This window comes from Panthera leo, chromosome F3, assembly GCF_018350215.1.
Source record: "Panthera leo isolate Ple1 chromosome F3, P.leo_Ple1_pat1.1, whole genome shotgun sequence".
Classification (NCBI taxonomy): domain Eukaryota; kingdom Metazoa; phylum Chordata; class Mammalia; order Carnivora; family Felidae; genus Panthera; species Panthera leo.
Window position 1 is genome coordinate 27,580,000 of NC_056696.1, and position 24,512 is coordinate 27,604,511.

Genomic DNA, 24,512 nt, shown 5'->3' on the forward strand with positions numbered 1-24,512 from the left:
GGAGACACTGCACTTTCTGCAACAGAAGGTTTAATGAAAGATTAAAAAACACTGATTTCAGATATCAAGTTTTTTCAGTTCTTGAGGAAGGAAGTATACTTAGTCAGGTAGATCTTCCTCTATTTACAATGGGGTTACATCCAATTAACCCATGAGAAGTTGAAAATATCAAGTCAAGAATGGGTTCAATATACCTAATCTACTGTGTTCAGAACACTTGCATTAGCCTACAGTTGGGCAAAACCATCTAACACAAAGCCTATTTTATAACACAGTGCTGGATATCTCATGTGACTGACTGAACACTCTACTGAAAGTGAGAAACAGAACAGTTCCATGTGTTGGTTGTTTACCCCTGTGACTGCGTGGCTGACTGAGAGCTGTGGCCGCTGCCACAGCCCAGCATCATGAAGAGTATCATACTGCACATTGCTAGCCTGGGAAAAGATTAAAATTCAAAACATGAAGTATGGTTTCTACTGAAGGAGTATCATTCTCACATCATCAGGAAGTCAAAAAATCTTTAAATTGAACCATCTTAAGTCATGGACTGTTTATGTATTCATAACTGAGAAGGAAAGAAGATTATACAACAGATCCTAGACTTTCAGTTCATATTTCCTTTCTACACCAGCTATGAAACTGAGTAGGCTTCAGTATTCCACTTTGTTTGGTAGATGTTCATTTCCTTTAAGGAGAGTAGGGACAAAATAGTTTCAAGCAATACAATTCTGCTTTAAAAGAAATTATGCCTACGGTTATTATTCAGAAGCAACTAAAAAGTATTTACAGGCAGTCTTGAGAATACTACATGAGGAAACACATCCATGTGATAGTTAAACACTAGGTAGATGCTTCATCTTCCCTCCTATTAAGTAGCAGCCCTATTTTTTTTTTAATATGTGAAGAAAATACTGCTTTCAATATAAGAAAAATTCCTTTAAAAATTTCCATGAAAACTGTATCTTATACCTCAAAGTACCAATGAAACTAAGCATTAGCTCAGTAGTCTTTTCTTTAAAAAAAATTTTTTTTTAAATGTTTATTTATTTTTGAAAGAGAGACCGAAAGCGAGCAGGGGAGGGGCAGAGAGAGAGGGAGACACAGAGTCTGAAGCAGGCTCCAGGCTCTGAGATGTTGGCACAGAGCCCGACGCAGGGCTTCAACTCACAAGCTGAGACATCATGACCTGAGTTGAAGTCGGATGCTTAACCGACTGAGCCACCCAGGCGCCCCAGTAGTCTTTCTTTTCCTATTTTGTTCACAACATTCTAAGAAGCATGCTGGCAACATTCCTTATTTAACAATATATATCAAGAAAATAGCCAGCTTTGGGCGCCTGGGTGGCTCAGTCGGTTGAGCATCCGACTTCAGCTCAGGTCACGATCTTGCTGTTTATGGGTTCAAGCCCCGCATCAGGCTGTGTGCTGACAGCTCAGAGCCTGGAGCCTGCTTCAGATTCTGTGTCTCCTTCTTCCTCTGCTCCTCCCCTGCTCGTGCTCTGTCTCTCTCTCAAAAATAAATAAACATTCAAAAAAATTAAAAGAGAAAATAGCCAGCTTTAACAAATACCTAATTATTACCACAGGTATTTCTTTGCCTTTTTTTTTTATTATTATTTGAGAGAGCACAGCATGAGCAAGAGAGAGGGGCAGGGAAGATGAGGGGAGGAAAGAGAGCAAGAGAGAGAAAGAGGGAGAGAGAGGGAGAGAAAAAGGGAGAGAGAGAGAGAGAGAAAGAGAGAGAGGAGAGGGACAGAGACGGGGAGGGAGAGAGGGGCAGAGAGAGGGAGAGAGAATCTTAAGCAGCCTCCATGCTCAGCGCAGAGAGCAACACAGGGCTTGATCCCATGATCCTGGGATCATGACCTGAGCCAAAATCATGACCTGAGCCAAAATCAAGAGTCAGACACTCATCTGACTGAGCCACCCAGGCACCCTTCAGGTATTTCTTAAGTGAATTTTAAAACCCTAACAAAGACTACAACTCTAATTATTCATATTAAAACATTTTCTTATCACTTGAAACAACACTAGTATGTTAGTATTTGCTTCCTTCCAATTCAAGAATGACTTTCAATTATCTGGCAGAGAAATTACTTACATATTTGGGCTGACTCCACTTTGCTCTTACTAATAAATGTCTTTGACTCCTGTTCCTGGCAACGTCTTTGGCTTTCCATGAATGTGGTGGCCATTAGGATGAAAGGATCAGAAAATGGGCCTATCCTCTTAAAAGTACTCCTTGAATTATTCTCTCCCAGTGTAGCTTTGTGCTTTCTCAAACAAATTTATTTGAAACGTGTAGGAATACCACACTGTTCTATCTGATCTTTCTTTGCTTACCACAAGTTTAACATTTGAGAAGAGCTCAGAGCATTCTATAAACTTAGAAGGCAGTATGACAGAGTAAAAATAATCACTGGGTATGAATTCTAGCTTTGTCACTGAACAGCTACTTGATTTTTGGGGCTCCACTGTTTTATTAAGATTCATAACCTGGGTTCTTCCACTTTACAGATGTATGACTTTGGCAAGTAACTTAGTCTCTCTGTTTTCAATTTCTTCACCTGTAAAATGACAAGTGCTTACCTCTGACAAAGATGCACTCCCTAACCTAAACCTAGTTAGGCTCCTCCAAGCTCTCTAGGCCTCAAACTTGGTGTCTGTTCTTGTCAAGCCTATGTCACCTAGTTGTAGCAAGAATCTCATTAAGCCATTTTAGAGAGAACCCCTTATCCTCAATATCTGATCATTCTAGATATCAAAATTCTTTATCCTCTACCCTTCATCTAATCACTCTGGTCTTCCTTTAGCAAGAATCCTCCTGTCAAGTCAGTTTAACCAGAATCATCCCTCAACCCTGATGTTTCCTTGTAGTAATTTTCCAACCACTGACCCTTCTTCTTGGCTATAAATCCCCATTTGTCTGTTCTATATTCAGAATTGAGCCTACCTCTCTACTGAGATCTCTTTTCCTCTACTTCAAAACTTCCTGAATAAAATGTGCTTTCGCCACTTTAATTACATCCAGCTCTGATTCTAATACCTCACAGGGCTGCTGTGAGGATTAAATGAGTTAATACATGTTAAGTGCTTAAAAGAGTGTTTGGGCCATAGAAATATTCAATAAATATTACCTTTTCCTTTTAATAATATCACTATTCTTCATCTACTGTTTGTAGGTGCTTTGCATTACTTTTGACAAGCTACTATATAATATTCTACATACCATATTATATTCCTATTGATGGACATTTATTAGATTATTTCAGTTCTTTATAATGCTGTAAACATAAGTTAACTTCTAGCCACTTCTCTAATTATTTCCTTAGAAAAAGTTATGGAAAGGGACTTACTAGTTCAAAAAGTATGAATGATTTTAAGACTCCTGGTAGGATTACCAAATTGCTTACCAATTTATACTCTATCAACAGAATGAGTGTTCATCTCTCCACATCCTTGATAGCAATAAGCATCATCACTTCTTTGATTAAATATTTCAATTTTCATTTCTTTTGCAATCAGTAAAGGAGAACATTTTTCATATGTTTATTAGCCATGTTTAATTACCCTACAAAATTATCTGTTTATATCCTTTTCCAATTAAAAAATTAGTTAAAATTGATTTGTTTTGTGTCAGATTAGGTTATAGTTTAAAAGTATTCATTCTCCCCAACACTCTTCTCTCATGATTCTTACCCCATTGACGTTGGGTTTAATAATTGCTTCAGGATGGGCAGACTTCCTTTGGGCCTAGACATGTGACTTGCTTAAGCCAGTAGGAGGTTAGCAGCTATCAAGAAAGCAGATGCTTAAAATGTGTATGCAGTAGAAACTGTTTCTGCTAGTACCATGGGAAGAGTTTCCTTGGGGTAACTACTGTCCCTTTAGTTGGTGCTCCACGGTGAAACACGTGTAACAGACAAAAACCAAACATGTAGGGAAAAGTCAAAAGCCCAGCAGGAACAGTTGCCTAAAACAGCTACCCAGCCACGTCCAGCCTAGTTCCACCAATTCCCAGCTGACCCACAGATGCATAAATGAGAATAAATTACTGCTGTTTTAAGCTACTGAGTTCTGGGGCAAATTATGATGTATCAATAGCTGATTAGTATACTTACTGTATTATACTATAAAACTCTGAAGCAAAGAGATTCATTCATCTATAATCTACTACTTAAGCCCTTATATTTGCCTATTCATTTTTTCCTATTCTTTTCTTTCTGCTGAAAATATCTAGACACAATAACTTTCATTGATGTGTATACTTTCCACCAATATTCTCATGTACAATTATATATAATTGAAATGAAAATTTAAAATTCTGTTTGCAAGCAATTGTCTTTAAATTCCTTTCCCATTAGGTAAAATTGTTCCATAAGTTGAATTCATACTGTTCAACTTCTTAAATTTAAGCATCACAGAGTTCTCTCCCTGTTTCTAAGAAATACACAGGTTATTTCTAAACTTTAAACTTTGTGCTTGAGTATTTCAAAACAACATAATTTATACAGAAATGCTAACAAACTATATCTACCAGTTGTATGGTAGACTACAGAAGGTGTAGGTGACTACCGAAAAGACGACAAAAATGATCTCAGGGTATAAGGATATGTATTATTTTTTTTAAGGTTTTTTTTTTTTTTACATGACAAAGAAGATACAAAGGAAATGTAATTTATTCAAAGCTGTAATTAATACTTTTAAAGCAAACCAATTTAAGGTGAAATATAAATGGGATTGTTGGTATAATATTTATAAAACCATTTAAAATTAGCACCATGCCAAGTAGATAAAAGCTACTCAAGAAATATTTCTAAAGTCAAATTAATAATCAGAAACAAACAATATCACATTTGATTTTAGCACTGGCAGAATTTAAGCCAATATTGACAAATAATGAATCCTTTAAAAAAATCTATTTCTTGTCTGCATTAGTTAGGCTAGAGGAATTACAGCCAAATATATCAAATTTCAAAAGGGTTAAAGATTTGAGCTATTTCAATAGTAAGTCAAAAGTGAAAGCATTTAGGGGCGCCTGGGTGGCTCAGTTGGTTAAGCATCTGACTTCGGCTCAGGTCATGATCTCACAATTCGTGGGTTCAAGCCCCGCGTCAGGCTCTGTGCTGACAGCTCAGAGCCTGGAGCCTGTTTCAGATTCTATGTATCCTTCTCTCTCTGCCTCTCCCCTGTTCACTCTCTGTCTCTGTCTCAAGAATAAACAAACATTAAAAAAAAAAAAAAAAAAAGTGAAAGCATTTATTCAAATGCATTGTTTTCTTTTTAATTTTTTTTTTAGTTTTTATTTATTTTTTGAGAGAGAGAGACACAGCGCAAATGGGGGAGGGGCAGAAAGAGAGGGAGAGAGAGAGAATCCCAAGCAGGCTCTGTGCTACTAGTGCAGAGCCTGATGTGGGGCTTGAATCCACAAAACCGCGAGATCATGACCTGAGCTGAAACCAAGTTGGACACTTGACTGACTGAGCCACCCAGGTACCCTAAATGCATTGTTTTTAAAAATTTTGTGTGTGTGTTTAAAACAAAAAGTTAATGAGGGGTGCCTGAGTGGCTCGGTTGGTTGAGCGTCCAACTTCAGCTCAGGTCATGATCTCCCAGTTTGTGAGTTTGAGGCCCCCATTAGGCTCTGTGCTGAAGCTTGGAGCCTAGAGTCGGCTTCGGATTCTGTCTCCCCTTCTCTTTGCTCCTCCCCAGCTTGCACTCTTTCTCTCTCTCAAAAAAAAAAAAAAAAAAAAAAAAAAAAAAAAATTAAAAAAAAAATTTTTTTAAGTTAATGAAACAAAAGTTTCCCTAGAGAATTTTTAAAAAATTGGTGTTTCTATTATAACAAGACTAAAATTTGGAAAGTCTGGCAAAGCAGCCTATTATTCAGGGTAAAAACAGTTACATATTGGCCATACCCCAGAGAGGAAGCACTTCAGGACTATGTGTGCCCACTCAAAACAATGAAATGCTTATTTGCTCTGAAGGCACTGAACTACTGCTGAGGAATCCTCATTAGGGGGCACAGCACCCCTTACAGAATGTTAAACAAGAAGGGATCTGGATGGGAACTGGTACTGCAAAACAACCAAGCAAACAAACATAAGTAAGTATTTTTAAAAATCTAATAGCAAATGCTTGTTAGCAAATGCTAATAAAAAGTCTAAAGTAAAATATGAAGTATTTTTAAAGTAAGGTTTTTTTTTCTTCTGTATATTCAGAGAAGAGCAAAAGAGCAAAATCCACTAAGAATTTATGAATATTTTAGAATGTTGGAAACTGTAAATGAAAAACAGAAAGTCTAATGAAGTGCGCTCTCTCCCCATCAACGGGTCAGAAATAACACAATGGCTTTTTCTATTATTGTACCTCCCACAGGCTTTTTCTTGCCAAAGCCAAGAAACCTCAAGGACATACAAAAAACATTTAAAACACTTTCTTGTCTCCTCCAATCCTAATTCCAACAAAAAAACTTGTAGGAGTTGGCTTTAAATTTAGGCTTGTAATGAAATGTGATTTCTTAAAATATGGAGATTGGCTGCTAGCTAAATTCCTTTGTGTCTAAAATTAATGATGGAAAATAAAATACACTGAAATGTTTAAAATGTGTTTCCTTCTTATTATACCAAGTGACAGCTAGCTGAAATATAATAAGTAGTCTCCCTAAAACGGGTCTAAGCCCCTCCCTCACCTTTAAAAAAATGACTCTAGGTACAGAAGAAACACTTGTGCCTTCATTCATCTTAAGACCTAACCTTTGAAAAAATCTTGAAAATACCCCCAATAATGCAGTTACTATGGTAACTCTTGTAGGCTAGTTCTCTGAAAAGACTCATATCCTTGAGTCTGAACAGGGATACCTCACCATCTTCTACACCTTCCTCTCCTCATAAAATTTATCCTTTACGGTAATACTTACAAATTCAATAGAAAAAGATCTACCCCATTAACCATACAAAATCTATCCTTTTGGCTCAATGATTATTTTTAAAGTGTATGTTTTCTGATACTTTTCCTCTTGGAATATTGTCCAACAAAACAACAGAAAGCAAATTCTACTTTTGATCATCACTAAATGCCAAATTTCCCTGTTTTATGCTTTTTGGTAAAAAGAAAATTAGTGATATAAATATTTAATATGTATCAACAATACAAAGGTTTTTTTTTTTTTTAATTTTATGGCTATGATAAGATATATAACCAATGGTCTCTCTAAAAAAAATGCTTGGTTTTTAAAAATTTGACTGTGGGACTTGAATCAAGTTCAGTGAGTGAACATCTGTGTTACATGAACAAGAAGCCAAACACATTCCTAATTGGTACTTGTCCATTATAACGCCCCTACCGAAGGGATCACAAGGGTTTCTCTTAGAAAGATTTTCCATAAAGAAAGACACACATATGCCAGCTCTAGACAGCAAAGAGAATTGTATTTCATTTAATGATAAATTCCATTTGTGTAGCACGTTAGAGTTTATAAGGTGATTCCATGTACACTACACCTTATTTAATCATTATAACAAATTTGTGAAGTAAACAGAATAGATACTATTATCTCCACTTAAAAGGTGTGGTTCTGCCTGAGGGGACAAGAGGAAGCCCTGGGCGAAAGAAGAACAGAAGTGGGAAACAGCAACACTTCCACCACTCACAAATTACACAGCCTTGGGCAAAACACATAATGGGATAACTGGAATTCTCCTTCACAGAAACAATAAAATAGCTTAACTATTACCTCTGGGAAGTCTCTACTGGGGGCCGGATTGGGACTTATGCTGTCTGTAGGCTATTATGGTCCCCTGCTTATTTTAATGTCTTTTTTTCCTATTGTGGTCAAAACACATAGCACAAAATTTACCATCTTAACCACTTCTAAGCATACCGTACAAAAGTTTTAAGCATATTCACACTGTTATGCAACCAATTAATGCCTTTTTACCTACCTCCCCTACTAGATCATAAATTTTTAAGGGCTAGAACGTTACTTTGTTTGTTGCTCCATTTTTAGTGCCTAGCACAACTGATACACAGAATATTCTCAGTAATGTTTACTGAATGCATGTTTATTCTATCTGCCTATCTATGCACCCAGTTACCCATTCATCTACCTACCCAACTCAGAATTCGAATTGAGATGTTTACACAGGGGTGTCTATAAACATGTTAATTTAAGTCAAAACTTTTTCTAATTTGGGTGACTGGTTTTCCAATCAGGGGACATGGCAGATAATCACTATAAACTAGATGAGTGTAATCTGCACTACCAAGATTAAAAAACAACACCATTTAAACAATGTCATAAGATACTGACTGTCCATAAACAAAGAAAGAGAATGATTCTAACAGTTAACAAATCCTTTTTTTCATTTAGTTTATGTTTAATATTTTACTTCCTTCAGTTTATTTTTAACTTTTTGCTTTCAATAAGAAAACCTGATAGATTAACAAAAATAATTACTGATGATGGACTACTGTGCATATTTTTTGGTATATAACTGAGGATCTGTCTAGAAAACTTAGCAATGCTCCAACAATTAAACTTCTACCCTCATGTATACAGCTATTTAACAAGGTTTCTCAGAGCTTCCCTATACAAAAACTGCAAAATGGAACAGAATAAGTAATATAGATTTATCTCAATAAGAAATGTCTATGTGATAATTATTAAAATTTATAACATATCTGTAACATTACTTTGGCCAGTTATAATTACAACACAGAAAAATCTCTTAGCATCTTCTAGTAATAGGTAATAACTTAATTTCAATTTACATATATATGTATCAGACAAAAGTCATTAAAACATAAAAATACAAATCATGGTGAGTATCATGCTTTTGTATTTAGATTACTTGGACACATTTAGTAGAAACATTTTAGCAGTTTTGTTTTAAAATGTGAATATTTAAAATACACTGTAAAAAAAAAATAAGGGGGGGGGGCACCTGGGTGGCTCAGTCGGTTGAATGACCTTAGGCTCAGGTCATGATCTCGCAGTTCATGAGTTCAAGCCCTGCACCCGACTCTGTGCTGACAGCTTAGAGGCGAGGCTGGAGGCTTCTTCATATTCTGCGTTTCCCTCTCTCTCTGCCCCTCCCCACTCATGCTCTATCTCTCTCTCTCTCAAAATAAATAAACATTAAAAAAAAATTATAAATACACTGTAAACTACATTTTTAAAAATTATTTAACCTTAAGATGAAAAATTTCAGATGTAAATTTTAAAATGTCAGAAAATACAGTTTAAATAATAGTTTAAAATAATAAAATTAAAATGATAATAATATAGTTTTAAAAATTCTTTAAAGGGATACATGAGGCAAAAAAAAAAAAAAAAAAGAAAGAGAAAGTCTGACGACCACAATACCATCCAAACCACTGCTTCTAGCTTTAGGTTATTAAAAGTGAAGCCAGTGCAGGTTTGAGGAATTCAGATTTTCAGCTTCATACTGAAGAGTACCAGTATAGTTAAAGATATGTTATGTCCTAAAATATTCAACCCCAAACCACTGTTACCCAGGATGCGAGAAAAGTAAAGGGTTCTTAAGGCATAGGGTACCATGTATCAAATCTGTTGCCTGACTTATAAATTCTCTAATCACAACCTTGTGAATCATGATGCATGCCCAGACTAAAGAACAGCATTCCTCAGCAAGAGTTAAAATTACGGGAGCTTTGAGGATGTGTTTCCTTCACTGAGGCACTTAGTTAAATTATATCATTTAACAAGAGTGCCTATATAGTGATAAAATTATTGGCTGCATTATCAATATTACTGTAATTGCAGAATCTACTGCTAAAAGTGGAAGTATGTTATAAAGTGTTCTACTGGACCAAATTGCAAGCCTCACAAAAAAACCACTGCTCCAACCTTTCAAGACCATCAGACATACTTTTTAGATAAGTAGCTAAGAGGTACTAGCTCAGGCTCCTAAAATACAGTGTCTCAATTAAGAAAAAAGTCACTGAAAAAAATTTACCTAAGTATTTAAAAATAATTACAATAATTTCAATAAGTAACATTTCTTTACCACCCAGCCTCTAAGGTGTGGGCTGATACTGATTTAAAAAGACAAAGATGGAATGCATTTTAGTAAAAGGAAGCAAGATCTTTGATTGACAGTTCTTGGAAAAAGGTTAAAAATTCAAAAGGACTGACTGCATGTGGCTCAGAACCTAAAAGCTTTTTTCTCCTCCCAACAGAAGAGCAGTCTCAAGTAATAACTGGTTGCTATGGAGATAAGAAACTAGAGAGATCAGAGAACTCAATTTGCAGTTAAATGGGCTGGAAACAATCCTTACTACTTGGTGAAGGAAAGCGATTAAAAATATACATGATTGCCAGAGGCAATCTTTTTCACCTAGCATTTCCCAACCTCATTAATGAACAAGAAGGCTAAAAAAAACAGAAACAAAACAAAACAAAACAAAAAACCAACAACAAAGGAAAGCCCAAGGTGTCTAAGATAGAACACACTGAACATAATTCAGGATTTCACATATCACTAAATCCTTCCTATTCTGGATGACTTTTTGACGGTACTTGTTATTAAATGCTGGAATGAGACTCAAATTGTGTTCAAGAACAAAATGGTATAGCTGAGGGGACTGGAACTTCAGTGGAAAAAAAGAGCATGATAAATGGAAAAGGAACCAGAGTAAGAAACAGATGTCAGTAGTAAAAACCCAGGTTTTGAAAAATCTCTTCACAGTCAATCGTAGAATACCTTTGTGAGTGCTGTAAAGGGCTGCGAACGTCACCGTGAAGAAAGTTGTTGAGTATTTCCCAGCATTAACTAAATGAGGAAAGGCCCTTTTTGTGTCTCGGTAGCGGCGCAGGCACTGGATGAAGCGAAGCCAAGCAGGAATGCACTGAACGATGGCCCGCACACCATACGAATATTTGTGGCAAATTTCTGGTTCTGTGCGGATTTCAAAGAAGAATTATTATTAAAAAAGAAACAAAAGACAAGTAACTTGTTCACATCATTTTGTTATATATTGTAACCACTCTCAAGTCCATAAAAGCAAGAAGCCTGGTTTCTGAATCACTTTCTTCTTTGTAACTACTATATTCTCAAACTTTTCATGAGCGATGAAAGCCAAAAAAGGAAGGTAAATATATAGGGTGGACCTATGGGGGAAAATCTGCCCTCCCAGATTTCTGACAACCTGTTCTGGAATCGTTTTCTTTGGAATGTGGTAAAACTGTAAGAAAATTAGAAGATGAGTACAGTAATCAAAGGAAAGAAAAGTTACTCTGTAATTTGAAATACTTGGAAAACATACAAATGCCACTAGTGACTCTAGTTAATTTCATGAACTCCAAACTGCTATATCACAATAGGTAGACAATGTACCTCATTAGCCTACTTTTTAATGAAGAGCAGAGTTTATATTTTTAAATGAGAAGAATGAAGTTGGTAAATACATTTTTCTTCAAATTCTGGGAATGCATTATAGTGGGATCAACCTACAACAAAGTTGTGGTCTGCTAGCAATCAATGAATATGTGTTGCCACTGGCTTCATTAGCTTTTTGCTAGTCAGATGTTACATAATCTGTCTAAATTTGGTCTTTGTCATTAAGGCAAAATTCCTTAATAACTCGAACTCCTGGCATACACCAAGAGTGGGAAAAAGAACCAGAAAAAAACACCCCAAGATCCTCAGTAAGAATTAAAAACGATCTACAATGACTTTCTCAAAGCCCTTGATCTAAGTCCAAATACTCAAGTATTTTTGATCATTATAAAGCAATACTGTGATGGAAACTGTTGGCACTAAAGCATTTGTGATATAACTACCAATATACTAGAAATTTTTACTTTTCTTTTTTTTCTAAGTTTTAGAATTCCTTAAGTGTAAGTTGCAAATCTCTTGGCAAATGGATGACTGAAATCCTAACATTTAATTTAAGAGCCAAATTGTATCAGATAAAGAGATTGCTAAAAGAGTGCCAAGTACATTTAATTAAGTTTGTATTATTGGATGAGTTTTCACCGTGATCTTACATTTCTTAGTTATCATTCCCAATATTTCTTGGTTTACACTGGCAGTTCAGAGGTATGGATGCACATTCATACCCTACCTTCTGAATTATTTGGCAACAGGCCCCCACTTTCATCCCATCTGAGCTCAAAACTGTAGAAGCAGATCATATATTCCAGGTCCATCAATATCACTGACAGGCTGTTCAGCTGATCGGCCAGCCAGAAATCAGCAAAGCCTACTTTATGGAAGGGGGCTGTAAATACTCGAAACTGGGAGAAAGAAAAAAATAAAAAAACACAGAAACAAGAAAGTTCACTTAAATTTCTCTAATTCTTGTCTGACCATGCAGCATGATTACTTTAGCTGATAAAATGGAAACCAATGAGCCAATCACAAACACAGGGACCTGGCAACAGTGGCTAGGTTGAGAATTAGTAGTGAACTGAATGAGTTGAATAGATAACTAAGAAAGGAAATTTAAGTGGGGTGAAGACAGGAATAGCTACAGTTAGAAAACAGAAAGCAGAGAGGGTGGAAAGAGTTGAAGCTGAAAGCAGAGAGTAGCAGAAGGGAGAAGCACTGAGAGGATGTGTAGTGTTAGGGCTCTGGGGTAAATTGTGCTAGAGACGCATGCTCTATAATAATTTCTGGAATATCCTCCTTCTTAACTGGGATGAGAGCTTTGCTACCTGAATAGAAAGCTCTTCTTTGCCTACAAGGGATAGGGAGGGAAGGATGTGCAACACCTGAAGCATGCCTGCCCGTTCTCTCACTGAAGTCACTTTCATTTCACTAATGCCATGGTAATAATTGTATTTGTCTTGAAATGATGCCACAAAAATAAGCTCATACCCCACTATTATAAAAATAATGTTAAATGAATTCAGATTAAATGTACTGAGCACTAATCCATGCTGCATATTTTTCTCAAAATGCTTTTTTCATAGTCCACTAACTGCAACAATTCTATGAGCTTGGCACTATTCATATCCCCATTTTACAGAGGACCTACAACAAACTCATCCTGACCTATTCTGTGGAAGACTGTTTACCACTGTAAAGGGAAATCTCCTGCCATTGCAGAGAGAAGATGGATAGATACTAACGTAATCATCAGAAACAGGCTCCAATAGTGCAGAATGCCTTGAGATGCCCTGAGAAAATTGAAGATGGAATTAAGGCAGCTTTAATCCTCACCCTGTCAGACCCTTTCTATCTTAAAAGCTAAAAATGAACTCCTAAAACAAGGAATTTTGACTAAGCAGCAGTTTTGAGAAAATGAGTCTAAATCTATAGCTCGCCTGCCATCTAGCTATATTCATTTAGCAGACATATTCAGCATGAAAAATAATGGCTCTCTCCCCTCAGACTTGGCTGGTTCTTTCTATTCTACCTCTAAACACTTCTCTTTATTATTTGAGGGAGATAAATGGCTACATGATGAATCCATCCTAGATATCAAGTATCTATGACAGGTATTGCCTTGGGGCTTTGGACGTTAGATCAGGTATCTGCAGGACCTAGTACAGGCTTTGTGATATTTTCTAGAGCGGATATATTTTGAGGCCATGGCTCAGTTTTGTAATCAGTCTCTTGCTCTTTCAATAAGTTTGCAATAAGCCTGAGAGACAAGCTATATCGTTTGCAACCATAAGGTCTAGATACAGCAAACTCTTTTTGGTAGGGGGTGGGGGCAGAGTGAGAACTGGGGGCTTAGTGGTTGAGATGTTAGTCATTTATTCATGAAAAGGTTCTGATGCCAGTTTATATAGTATTTTAAGAAACTGTGGGGTGCAGAGTGGACTTTAAAAATTCAAAGAGACAAACAAGAGTTTAGAACATAACACCAAAAGGATCAGGAAGTCTAACTCAATCTCTAGTCGTGGACTTTTGTGAAAATTATAGCCAAGGGCAATTTTCTTATTTCTCATGGACATGAGACAGACTACTGTTACTCTCATAATCTGCCAAATTCAGCCTCAAAAGCTAGCTAAGAGAGTAAACCTCCATATGAGCAGAGGAGGAAGAGAATGCATTAAATAAGAAAAGAGGGAAATGGGACTACGAAAGGGAGTGGCATGAAAATAGAAACTGGAAGGAAGGGAAAATTTATAGAAGAGAGCAGATGGAAAAAGGAAGAGGAGGGAGTAGTAAATGTTGGTATAATACAACTAATAAAGGAAGGAATATAATTATAGTCATTCAGCATTTAACACATGTCAGGCACTGTGGAAGTACAGAGATAAAACAGTTTTTTCTGTCAAAGACTCACAGTCTGGTTGAGCAAATATATACCTAAGGAAATAGCAACAGCACTGTGTAGTAAGTGCTATTACAGATAAACATGCAAAATACCCTAGAAATACAAAGAAGGGAGGGAGGGAGTAGCTGCATCAGAGACAGGGTAGGGCTGAGTTCATACTGAATTCCCTGATGTTTACACATAATCAAATTCATCTTAAATTTATCTGAATTCCCCTTCTTGAGTGAGAATTCTTTCTTTTCTTATTGTGGCTAAGGTCTTTCAACTTCTACATTGTTGTGATTTTGCTTAAAATGACAATGACTCACTGAGTAACAGTATTAAGAAAGCTACAGACAATTCAAAATATCTGATGTTTTACTCACATACACAAAAAAGCCATTAATAAGTTATTAGAAAGGATATTAACTAACATCATTTTCTAAGTTAATGCCGATAAATATTAAAGAAGATGAAGTTTAATTTCTGCTTTTAGAGGCTTGTGAATAATCACACTCTTTGAATTTTTATATAAAATATATTTATTAGTTTGAACTACTAGATCAAAGTTAAGTATCTTAAATAAAGTGACTACCAGGTTTAATTGTTAAATGGTAGTGGTCAGGAGTACAGATTATGGAATCAGACTGCCTGGGCTCACATTTCATCTCCATTACTTACTGGCTGTGTATTTAACTCCTCTGAACTTGGGTTTCCTCATTTATACAATGTGGATTAATAGCAGCTCCAACCTCATGGTTATTAAAAGGATGAAATAAATGAACACATACAAAATGTCCAGAACAGTGCATTATTAAAAGAGACTATCTCTCTGTAATCATAGTAGAGACATATGTAAAAATTTTACTATAAAACCAAAGAAAATATTGAAAAAATCAATTCCCCAATTATATAGGAAAGGACTTTAATTTTAAAACTTTAAGTAGTCTTCTAGAAGAATTGATTGGTATTTTTGTTTAGAAAATCTGAGGCAGTGCTTATGTTTCCCAATTGGACCTCCAATTAGGGCAAATATAGATCTACAGAGATTTATGACCTAATAATACAAACAAACTGTACCTAATTTGACATTTAAGTATCAAAATAAATAAATTTCTTTAAAAAATTTTTTTTAAGTTTATTTAATTTGAGAGGGACAGTGAGGAGGGAAAGAAGAGAGAGAATCCCAAGCAGGTTCCACTCTGACAGTGCAGAGCCCAAAGTTGAAGCCACACACTGTGAAATCAAGAGTCAGACGCTTAACTGACTGAGCCATCCAGGCACCCCTAAATAAATTTCTAATAAAATTTTTTTTAGCTTTTTTGAAGGTGGTGTATAGCATATAAATTCCATACATTCAAATTTAAATATGGATATAAACAGCATCCAGTGCGTACCACTATGGCCAAATGATACATGTTCTTTTCCATTTTTTAAAAATTGAAGAAGGAGGGGCGCCTGGGTGGCGCAGTCGGTTGAGCGTCCGACTTCAGCCAGGTCACGATCTTGCGGTCCGTGGGTTCGAGCCCCGTGTCAGGCTCTGGGCTGATGGCTCGGAGCCTGGAGCCTGTTTCCGATTCTGTGTCTCCCTCTCTCTGACCCTCCCCCGTTCATGCTCTGTCTCTCTCTGTCCCAAAAATAAATAAAAAACGTTGAAAAAAAAAAAATTGAAGAAGGATATGTACTTTTACTTAATGATGAGGCTATTAAAAAAGCTGTATCAGAGAAACAAAATATTTTTAACACTAGAAATAAGTCTCAGGGTAAATTTTTTCAGTAAGATTTGAATTAAAATAAGTCAACAGGTCACTTAATGTTAAAATGCTTTATATGTGTAAGATTTTCCTGTATACAATTATTATTATAAATATAACAAACCACAATGCTTCTTTCTGCATTTCACTGATTCTTATAGCACACTTATTATTCTTATTCCTTATTACATCATCATTGCCAACCTATTCCATCCATAAATCCTCATTTATTAACATACAGCAAATGCATTAATAAATGTCTACTCAATGGGGAATCATTTTGCTAATAAGAGTAACTGGTCATGCATCAATCATAGCTAACTATTTAAACAGAGAAGGATGCACTGGGGAAATGTTCACTTAACACACAACGATATCATTCCGTTATTGCAATGATGCAATCGTATTAACATCTGAGTCTTTGAAACCTCATTTCAAAATAACTTTATAGATATTTTACAATAATTGAGGCAGGAAATAATAGGTATTTATAATCTTAACATTATTTCCTTGTAACCAGGAGAATACTACATTTTTGTGCAAATAAGTTTTAAAACTCCACAAAATCTAGCAATAAAATGACAAATAATCTCAAGATAAAAAAGGTAATCTAATTTTGTTGTACTAACGGGAAATGATTTATTTTTACTATGAATTTCAAGAGAGAAAAAAATGTTCAAGTATTTCTTCTGTCTTACAAAAAATCCTTTAAAAATCATGTGTTCTAGATGATAAAATGTGTTAAAGGTGATTACATACTTAAGACTTTTCAAAATACTCTTGTACATCTAAGTTCTACACTTAGGCCTACAGTTTGGCCTAGTGGTACTATACATAACAGGAATGATTTGCTCTTACTTATTAGTATTTAATGAAATTAGAGGAAAATAGGGATATTCTCAATTTGTGGTAAAAATCCTACCAGAAGAAATAAGAAATACAAATAAATAACAATCAACTTTGGGGAAAAAAACATGAAGGAGATCTAGGCCATTTTCTTTTCCTGATTGCTATAAATACTTACCTGTACTGGAATATAAGTGGCTTTTTACTTGTTGTATGCTTACTTACTATGTTTTTTAATAGGAAGAGCATATTTTATATCTTCAGATTCAAAAAATTTAAATAATGCTATATATAGGGAATGTACTGCTAAGAACAGCAACAACAAAGAAAAAAGTTCTGCTAACCGTAAGGGACATACAAAAGGAAAAAGAATACTCCAGTTTTCAAGGTAGTATACTTTTCTAAGGTAGGAAAAAAGAGTAAGGCAATTATTATAGGAATTCTGAAAGTATGTGTAGAGATTGGTCAATTTAATCACTAATCTTCACTTTACTGTTAGTTGTAATTCATAACCTAAGAAATAATTACAGGAGAACATTACCAATTAATTTTCAAAACAGAGCTGGTTTAGTTCAGGAGTTAAGAGAAGTCCCTTCCCCAAGCTATCTTTACACCATTACAAAAAATACAGCAACTATTTTTGCAAGAGATTCTTTATCCTAATGTTTAAATTGAAAGATTTTGAGATTAAGAAATAGGTAAAGTGGAAGAAGAAATGGAATGTATTATAAACAAGAATCAAAGTCAGTTTCTCAAATTAAACCTGGTAATCTGGTAAAATATGCTTACTGATTTTAGAGAATGAATCTTTCATAAAAATAAAAATGTTTGGTTGACTATTTCTATCAATTTGACAGGAAAATAATAGTTTTACCACTTTTTAAAAAGGAAAAAAAAAGAAATTCACAGAGTTCTACATGTTATCACAGCTGGCTAAGTAATCTGTACTAAATAATAAGGCACTTAAATAGATCATGAATTATTTATTATTAATTTGGAAAATAATTTCAATATCTGGACACTTCATACTCCCTTTTAGGAGGAAAAAAACTGCATGAATAAGTATTTCTCCCAGGGCCACTGCACTATACAACATGAGGTGTACCAATTACACTATATTCTTTACCCTTGGAGCTAGAGCACCACTCACATAGATTACAAAGTGAACCATGCCTTCTGGAGTTGTGCAACAGCAGCCTTGGTTCCTCCTGGACAAAGCCAATGACCAATACACCACTCTAAAAATGGTAGACAAGTTTCTGGACTTACCAGCAGTTTAAGCAGCCAAAACCGGGATTTGTAATAGAAAGTTTTGGTGGGGTTGATAAGAAAGAAAAACATAAATCCATAAAGGACAAGTGGATACACATATGTGGGGATGACACTAAATGGAGCAAAGAAGCATGCCAGAAGGCTTAGGCACCACAATATCCCAAGGAATCCAGCAATCTGATAAAGGATGGGAAAGAAAAGAAAAGAGAAAAATTGTTATTTTTATTTTTTCCATTACTCAGAAATATCTTCAATAAAACAAAGGTAAGATAAATGTTTAGATGTTAAGTCAATAATCTTCCTCAAGTAAAAGATGGATTTCAGCACCCATTAAACCAGCGATATAGCTAACGTGAACTATATTTGTGGGACTTTATGTCTTGCTTTGATTACCTCAAAAAGATGTTGATGAGACAAATTGCTTCTTGGATTAAGTTCAAAGATGAGCACATGATTCACTCCAGCCTGTCTCCAACCATATGTGTTGATGCCCAGTAGAAAAAGGAATTCAATCAGAAGAAAGCCACCCCGATAGATTCTTATCAAGGGCCATATATTTCTATCTGTTTCAAGTTTAAATACAGCTGAAAAAATATCAATTAGTTAGTTAGAAAATTCATAATGTCTCATTTAATTGTCTTTCCTCGTAATTCTTGATGACACAGTCCTTGGCATAAAAAGTTTTTATAAATAAAACCTAAGCTTAGATTATCTCAAGAGCATGATAAACTTGTTTCCAGGTTCTTTCCCTTCATCATTTCATTCTGCAAAATTTCACCAGAATGATTTCCCTAAAACTTCACTTTGGGCATGTTAGTCCGTTGTTCCATTAGTTTCTTAGAAATACAGAGAATCACAGAAATACAGAGAATCACATATGGAATGACATAACTTCCTTGGCTTTGTTCAGTCATTAAACTGGTTATAGTATTACCTACCTCGCAGAGTTGCCGTGAAGATTAAAAGAAATGTTATACATGAAAGCGATTGAAAATAAAAGCAAGTGAAAACTGAAATGTCATATAAATGATAACAGTTAATATTTACAGAATGCTTACTATGTGCTAAGGACTGTTTTCTATTATTTTTTTTTTAATTTTTTTTTTTAACTTTTATTTATTTTTGAGACAGAGAGAGACACAGCATGAACGGGGGAGGGGCAGAGAGAGAAGGAGACACAGAATTGGAAGCAAGCTCCAGGCTCTGAGCCATTAGCTCAGAGCCCGACGCGGGGCTCGAACTCGGGGACTGCGAGATCGTGACCTGAGCTGAAGTCAGACGCTCAACCGACTGAGCCACCCAGGCGCCCCAGGACTGTTTTCTATTATATTTTGACATATAATAATTCATTTTACTTGTTTGTTTGAGAGAGCAAAAAAAGGAGGGGTAGAGGGAGAAGAAGAGAGAGAATCTTAAGCAGGCTCCACACTCAGTACAGAGCCAGATGTGGAGCTCGATCTCATGACCATAATAAGATCATGACCCGAGACAAAATCAAGAGCTGGATGCTTAACTAACTGAGGCACCCAGCCGCCCCCTTTTTTATTTTTAAATTTATTTTTAATTTTTATATATAAAAATTCATATAATCCTCACAATGGTTCCGTGAGTTAAAAACTATTATCTCCAGGGGGTGCCTGGGTGGCGCAGTCGGTTAAGCGTCCGACTTCAGCCAGGTCACGATCTCGCGGTCCGTGAGTTCAAGCCCCGCGTCAGGCTCTGGGCTGATGGCTTGGAGCCTGGAGCCTGTTTCCGATTCTGTGTTTCCCTCTCTCTCTGCCCCTCCCCCGTTCATGCTCTGTCTCTCTCTGTCCCAAAAATAAATTAAAAAAACGTTGAAAAAAAAAAATTAAAAAAAAAAACAAAAAAACAAAAAAAAACCTATTATCTCCATTTGACTGGTGAGGAAATTAGAGCACAGAGAAGTTAAGTAATTTGCTTAGGATTACCAAGCTAGTAGAGGGCAGAGCCAGAGTTTTAACTCAGAGAGTTTTGCTCCAAAGCGCACACTCTTAACCACTACATTCTGTTGTCCATATGCCCATACAAATGTGTAGTGCCACTATTACCCTATAGCCTTCCAGTTACTGTAAATTCAAACATGGTCTTGGAATTCAAGTTCTCTATCAGTCGGATCTCCAACTCACTTTCCCAAACTTATCTCACAGGGCTCCTAAACATTAATTCTTATCTCCTGATAAATTTTATTAGTCTTTTCACAAGTTTGCTTTTTCACACTTGCTTATATTGTCCCCTGTACCTAAAATGGTCTTGCTCTTTGTACCAATTCAAATTTTACTTAATATTTCAGAGCCAAATCCTTATCTATTCATACATTTATTGAATCAGTGTTTCGTTTTGAGCCTAGTCTGTGCCAAACATTTCAGTTTGGCTAATGATTTCTCAATTTTCCATATAACTATAAAATTTATTAGACTCACTTGAAATGTAGTTATATACTGGCTTATACTTAATTTAAATAACCATTTATTAGTTATCTTTGTATTCCTACAGTACATAGCATTTAATAATTTAAAAATAACAGGGTAGTGAAAACCTTTGTTTTGGAGTCAAATACTAAAGACCAGACTTAAAATTCTAGCTATTCTAAGGCAATTATTTTATTTTTCCAAGTCTGCATTTCCTTGCTGGAAAATGGGGATAATATCTAGTCTCATAAGTTTGTAAGATTAAATGTGATCAACATATATTACATGCCTAAAACAATAACAAGTATTCAGTATATATCAGTTTCTTTTTCCTTTTGCTTGAGGAAACCTCATTTTGTTCATTAGTTTCACAAAAATTTATTAGATGCCTTTTATACCTAACACCACTCAAAGAACTGGAGATTCAGTAATAAACAACAGACAAAATATATGTCTTCAGGAAACTTCTATTCTGTATAATGTCATACTGTCATAAAGGTTTTGAAGAAAAAAAAAGTAGGGTAAGGGGATGAAGAATGATGTTATTAGGTGCTATTTTAGGTAGGGTGGTGAAGAGGACCTCTCAGGAGATGACATTTTCAGAGATCTTAAGGAAACAGAGAATGAATCATGTGAGTATATGGAAGAATAAGGCTCCAAATAGTAAGTACAAAAGGCCCTAAGATAGGTATGAGCCCGGTGCTCCAAGAACAGGAAGAAGGCCAAGGCCACTATAATTGAAATAAATGAGAGGTAAAGTCATAAAGAGTTAGCCAAGAGAAGATCAGGTAGGACCTTTATAGTATCTTGTCAAGACTTAAACTTTTACTTTAATATATGAAGCCAATGAAAGGTTTTATACATAAGTGACAAGACCAATTAATAATATTAAAGGGCTACTCCAGCTCTTACATAAAGGGACTACAAAGGATCAAGCATGATAGCAAGGTTAGTCAGCAGATTATAAATAAAAAACTCTATATGGATTTAGATCCTGATTCTTAAGCAAAAACCATAGATACAACAGCCAGGAAACAAAAATAATAATCCTAAGTCTCAAAGAATGCACAATAAAACTACGAGAGCTAATAAATTCAGCCAAGTCGCACACTGTAAGATCAACACACAAAATTTAGTTGTCTTTGTATACATCAGCAATGAACACCCTGAAATGAAATTAAGAAAACAATTCCAATTACAATAGCACCCAAAAGAATAAAACACCTAGGAATTAATTTACTCAAGAGGTGAAAGACTTGTACAATAAAAACTACAAACATTGCTAAAAGGAATCTCATGTACATGGACTTACAAGACTTGATGTTGTTAAAATGGCAATGCCAAAGTGTTTTGGAGATTAAATACAATCCCTATCAAAATTCTAGTTTTTTGTTTTTTGGGTTTTTTTGCATATATAAATAGAAAAGTCATTCCTCAAATTCACATGGGATTGCAACAGGCTCCAGATAGCTATAACAACACTGAAAAAAGAAGAGCAAAGTTGGAGGACTCACATTTTGTGGTTTAAAAAATTACTAAAAAGCAGTGTGGTACTGGCATAAAAACAGACATACAGACAGAATTGGGAGTTCAGATATAAATCTATATACGTATGGCCAACTAGTTTTCAACAAGAGTGCCAAAATCATTCAATGGAAAAGAATATTTTCTTCAACAAATGGTGCTGGGATGACTGAATGTCCACATGCAAAAGAATGAAGCTGAACCCCTATCTCAAACCATGTACAAAAGTTAATTCAAAGAAAGAAAAAAAATAGAAAAATCAGGCTTTATCAAAACTTTTTTGCATCAAAGGACATTATGAAGAAGGTGAAAGACAACCTATACAATGGGAGATAATATTTGCAAATCACGTATCTTGGTAAGGATCGAGTACCCAGAATATATAAAGAACTCTTGTAACTTAAAATAAGAAGACAACTCAAAAAATGAGCAAAGGACTTGGGTAGACATTTTTCCAAAGAAATATACAAATATCCAACCAGCACATGAAAAGATGCTCAAAATCATTAGGGAAATGCAAATCAAAATATTAACAAGATACTACTTCACACCCACTGGGATGGCTATAATTTTTTAACTTTTTTTACCATCTATTTTTGAGAGACAGAGCGTGAGCAGGGGAGAGGCAGAGAGAGAGGGAGACACAGAATCCAAAGTGGGCTCCAGACTCTGAGCTGTCAGCACAGAGCCCAATGCGGGGCTCCAATTCCCAAACCGTGAGATCATGACCTGAACAGAAGTCAGACGCTCAACCGATGTGGGCCACCCATGCGCCCCTAGGATGGCTATAATTAAAAAAATAAATAAATAAAAAGGAAAACCATAAACACTGTAAGGGCGTAAAGAAAATGGAACCCTCATAAATTTCTGGTGAAAATGAAAAATTATGCAGCCTCTATGCAAAACAATTTGGTGGTACCTCAGAAGATTAAACATAGAATTACAACATAACTAAGTGATTCCACTCCTAGGTATACATCCAAAAGAAATGAAACCAGGTACCCAAGCAAATCCATGTATATGCATGTTTTCAGCAGTACAATACACATTAACTACACATCTAGCACTCCAAAATACTATACCCATTTTCACTCATTCACTTGAATAGCTTCACAGTATTTCATTGCACAGAGGTAAATAACATCATTTAGCTTATTAAATAATTCCCAACTGATGTACATTTGAGTGGTTTCTAGGACACTGTTACTACAAACAAAATGGCAAGGAATACCCTCCTTTCATATATGTCCTTGGCATCCTGTTCAAGTATGTTTGTAAGATAAATTTCTCGAAATAAAATTGCTTAACCAAAGTGATTGTATTTAAAAATTTACATATACTGCCAAATTATCCTCCAAAGACACTGAATTAATACTCTTACTATTAGTGTATGAGTGGCTATTTCACACCCTTCTATAAACACATCGTGACATTTAAACACATTTAAATAGTCAAATTCCTATCTCTGTCAAACCAAAAAAATGAAATACGATGTATTGTTATTGTATCAAATTAAATAACAGTTACTAGAAATCTGTAAGAGAACAATTTTTTAAAAATCTAATCAGGTAACTTCTCATCTTCTCAAAACTAAGTTATCTGAAATATGTGAATTTCAGACAAATTATTAAGTATCAGATCAAATCCCTTGGAGAAACTACAGCAATTACACACATTATTTTTTGATGTGAATGAAAAAAGAATCGTGCTTGTACATGCATTACTACTGCTGTGCTTCTCTCTCTGTGTTATCTTTCAAGTACCCGCTGGGACATAAATAAGCATAGACAGCTGGCTGTGCACTTACCCTGCCTCCCCCCCACCGACCACACACACAAAGATCAAACAAAGAAGAGTTGTGAGGTGAGAGAACATAATGCAGAAACACACATATTAAAAAACAAATGAGGCTGTCTCATAAAACAGTCTATATTTACAAAAGAAAACAAAACCTGAGTTTGTCCCTGAATTAAAAAAAATTTTCTTTTCAACTCACATGAAAAAAATGAAGGTTATTTTTTCTTATTATTTAATTATGATGATGATGACAACATCACCACACTCATCTTGGAAATAAAAGAAAAAATTTCACACATAAATGACTGAGGTTTTCTTAGAAAGAACAACTCCCATGATATACTCCATATAATTTATATTGGTGTAGTGCTTCACAACTATATAAACATGTGTTACTTACACTTCTTAGCTGATGTCCATGAAGTGGTCTCAAGCTATCTCCTTCACACTAGGTGATTTTCTCATTTCTCTTCTTCATAACCCAGTCCCTCCTCCTATGCCCCACCCTCTTCCCCCACCAACTAAATCTCTACTCCTCTGTCTCCTCTTGGAATGCCCTTCATTCCATCACATCCAGCATAAATGCCATCTCCTTCATAAAGTCTTCCCGGATGCTTTCATTTAAAAGTAATTACTTTGTTCCTTTGACCTGC

At 35.4% G+C, this 24,512-nt stretch overlaps 1 protein-coding gene across 5 annotated transcripts in view; it reads right to left on the reverse strand.

Moving 5' to 3' along the window:
- The window catches only part of XPR1 (xenotropic and polytropic retrovirus receptor 1), a 215,134-nt gene that overhangs the window by 32,856 nt on the left and 157,766 nt on the right, over positions 1–24,512 (reverse strand). For all 5 annotated transcript variants that reach the window (XM_042925575.1, XM_042925577.1, XM_042925578.1 and 2 more), the window contains 4 exons: positions 18,503–18,693; positions 18,107–18,286; positions 12,093–12,264; positions 10,730–10,924 (listed from right to left, as the gene is read on the reverse strand). In XM_042925575.1, coding sequence (XP_042781509.1) covers positions 10,730–10,924; positions 12,093–12,264; positions 18,107–18,286; positions 18,503–18,693 — 738 coding nt within the window. The remainder of the gene's footprint in view (positions 1–10,729; positions 10,925–12,092; positions 12,265–18,106; positions 18,287–18,502; positions 18,694–24,512) is intronic.